At 56.6% G+C, this 2,155-nt stretch overlaps 1 protein-coding gene across 1 annotated transcript; it reads left to right on the top strand.

Annotated features, from left to right (window-relative positions):
* The first annotated feature begins 427 nt into the window (after positions 1-427).
* On the top strand, positions 428-1,081 carry LOC138324481 (uncharacterized). The gene has a single exon (XM_069269545.1). The coding sequence runs from the start codon at positions 428-430 to the stop codon at positions 1,079-1,081; it is 654 nt and encodes a 217-aa protein (XP_069125646.1).
* The last annotated feature ends 1,074 nt before the right edge of the window (positions 1,082-2,155 follow it).

Here is a 2,155-nt window from a genome sequence, read left to right as displayed (position 1 = left end):
GGGCCCCGACGTCGCGGAGCCCCCAGGTATCGCCCAAGAGGTCATGGAAGGCGTCCCGCCGCCCAGCGAGTCGCCACAGATCCCCGGTGAAGAAGAACCGACGGGACATAGACTCGGAGAAAGGAGACTGGTCAAAGGTAATAATCCCCCAGTCCATCACGATCCGACGGACCCAACCCCGAGGCGAGCGACCACGCATCCCCGTCCCCAGGAGGCAACCAAAGGGTTCACCGGATCGTCGGCACCAGACCCCACGCTCTGACCGGCATCGGTCTAAGGAGACTCCCTCGGTGACGAAGGGGAACACCAGACATAAATCCATCGATGCTGGTGCAACGAGGGAAAAGAAGCCTCGGGACGACCCGCTCCCTTCGGACTCGGAGGGATCTCGGGAAAGATCTCGCAGCCCCGAGGAACCCGAAACCCCATGAATAGCCCGGCGGGGTTTTTGCATTGGAGAAGCCTGACGATCCTCGCGTCCGCCATTCCAAACTCCAATATGGCAGAGCTACGGGAGACGTTTGCTCTGGCCATCCTTCAACCCGTGGTTCCAGTCCACAGACCCGGAGACGTGGCCGCCCCATACGAGGGGCTCGTGGTAGAGGGAGAGGAGGTTCAAGTTCTCGATGAACCAGAAGCTACCTGTTTCTACCCAGCCTTTGACGCCCACTTTCATTTGGACAGGACCCGCAAACGGCTGGGTTTGGGGGACACCGCGTCGGTGCACGACGTGGAGGCAGCGTCACCCCTTGTTGAGGAGCAGAGGAGGGTTAGGATAACCGGCGGTGTCGCCGTTTATTGCGACCCTGCTACCTACCCCTCGGACGAGGAAATTCGCCAGGTGACCGGAGACGGGTACCACGTGGCAGTTGGAGCCCACCCCAAGGCCCTACTTACATCCGAGGAGGAGGTCGCGTTCCTGGAACGAGTCCAGAGACCCGACGTCAAGGGGTTTGGCGAGGTCGGTCTCGACCTGTCCGTCCCTTCCCCTGACCATTGGGTGGATCAAGAACGCCAGGTTACTCCATCAGATCCTGCCTCACCAGGTCCTGGTTCTACATATACGGAGCCTGCGGGATGACACTACATCCCTCTTTGCATACAACTATGCGTTACGCCTGGTAGCTACGGAGTTGCTAGGCCATGAGGACCAGCGGATCCAACTCCACTGCTTCGGGGGGAGACGTGGTCCACTCCTGGCTGGATGCCTTCCCGAATACCTACTTCAGCGTGTCTGGGATGGTCCGTCATATCCAGGCGGTACAACACCGAGCTCTCCGAGCCATTCCAAGGGTTCGCCTCATCCTGGAGACGGAAGCCCCCTATTTCTCGGCGCCGGGATTTCCACACGGGGCTCCCCACCTATTGGGGTATACCGCTCAGCGCGTAGCGGAGATCCTTGGAGACTCGGACATGACGGACGTGCTGGAGTTAACAGACGAGAACGCCTTCCGTCTGTTCCACTAGAGTGCCGCGCCCCCGACGCAGTTGGCCCCCCGGAGACGGTGGACCATCAAAACGACAAAAACCCGTGAGCCGGAGCCGGTTCAAGGGAACGGACGTCAGATCCCCGAGACTCCTTTGATCCCTGGGCTATGCCACTGAATCCCAAAAAATAGTTGAGGTAGGAATGTAGTGAAATTGCCCAGGAATGTCAAGCGTCCCAGAGACCCCTGGCCGAACACCAGGAGGAAATGACGTCGGGGCTCCTGCTAGAGCCCCAGATCCAGAGCGCTAGACCCCGACCTGAGAGGACGTGTGATATACGAGACACCCTACAAGCCGGGATTTGGAACCCTTTCACGTTAGCCGTACAGTGAGAACACCAACTGGCCCACGACCCCGCAACGCGGACTAGGTAAGTTGGCTGCTGTCGTTAGCGTATATAGGAGTTTTTACAATATATAGGAAAATGTTCATGGTCTTGCTTCTGTTTAGCTATGATACTATCTACAGACATATCAGGTATATCTAGTTGATTAAGATATGTTTCAACAAATTCCACATCTGTTGTAGTGTCGCTTCAGCTTCGTGTTTGTCCATCATTGCTCTCATCGGTACTCTGTATATGTGTTGGTACATTGTGAAAGTCTAACTGATCATGGTCATCTGAAGTAATGATATTGTCTCTCATTGTTGAGTAATCAGTGCCATT

This window comes from Argopecten irradians, chromosome 5, assembly GCF_041381155.1.
Source record: "Argopecten irradians isolate NY chromosome 5, Ai_NY, whole genome shotgun sequence".
Lineage (NCBI taxonomy): Eukaryota > Metazoa > Mollusca > Bivalvia > Pectinida > Pectinidae > Argopecten > Argopecten irradians.
Note: the sequence above shows the minus strand (reverse complement) of the source record. Positions and strands in the feature narration are given on the sequence as shown.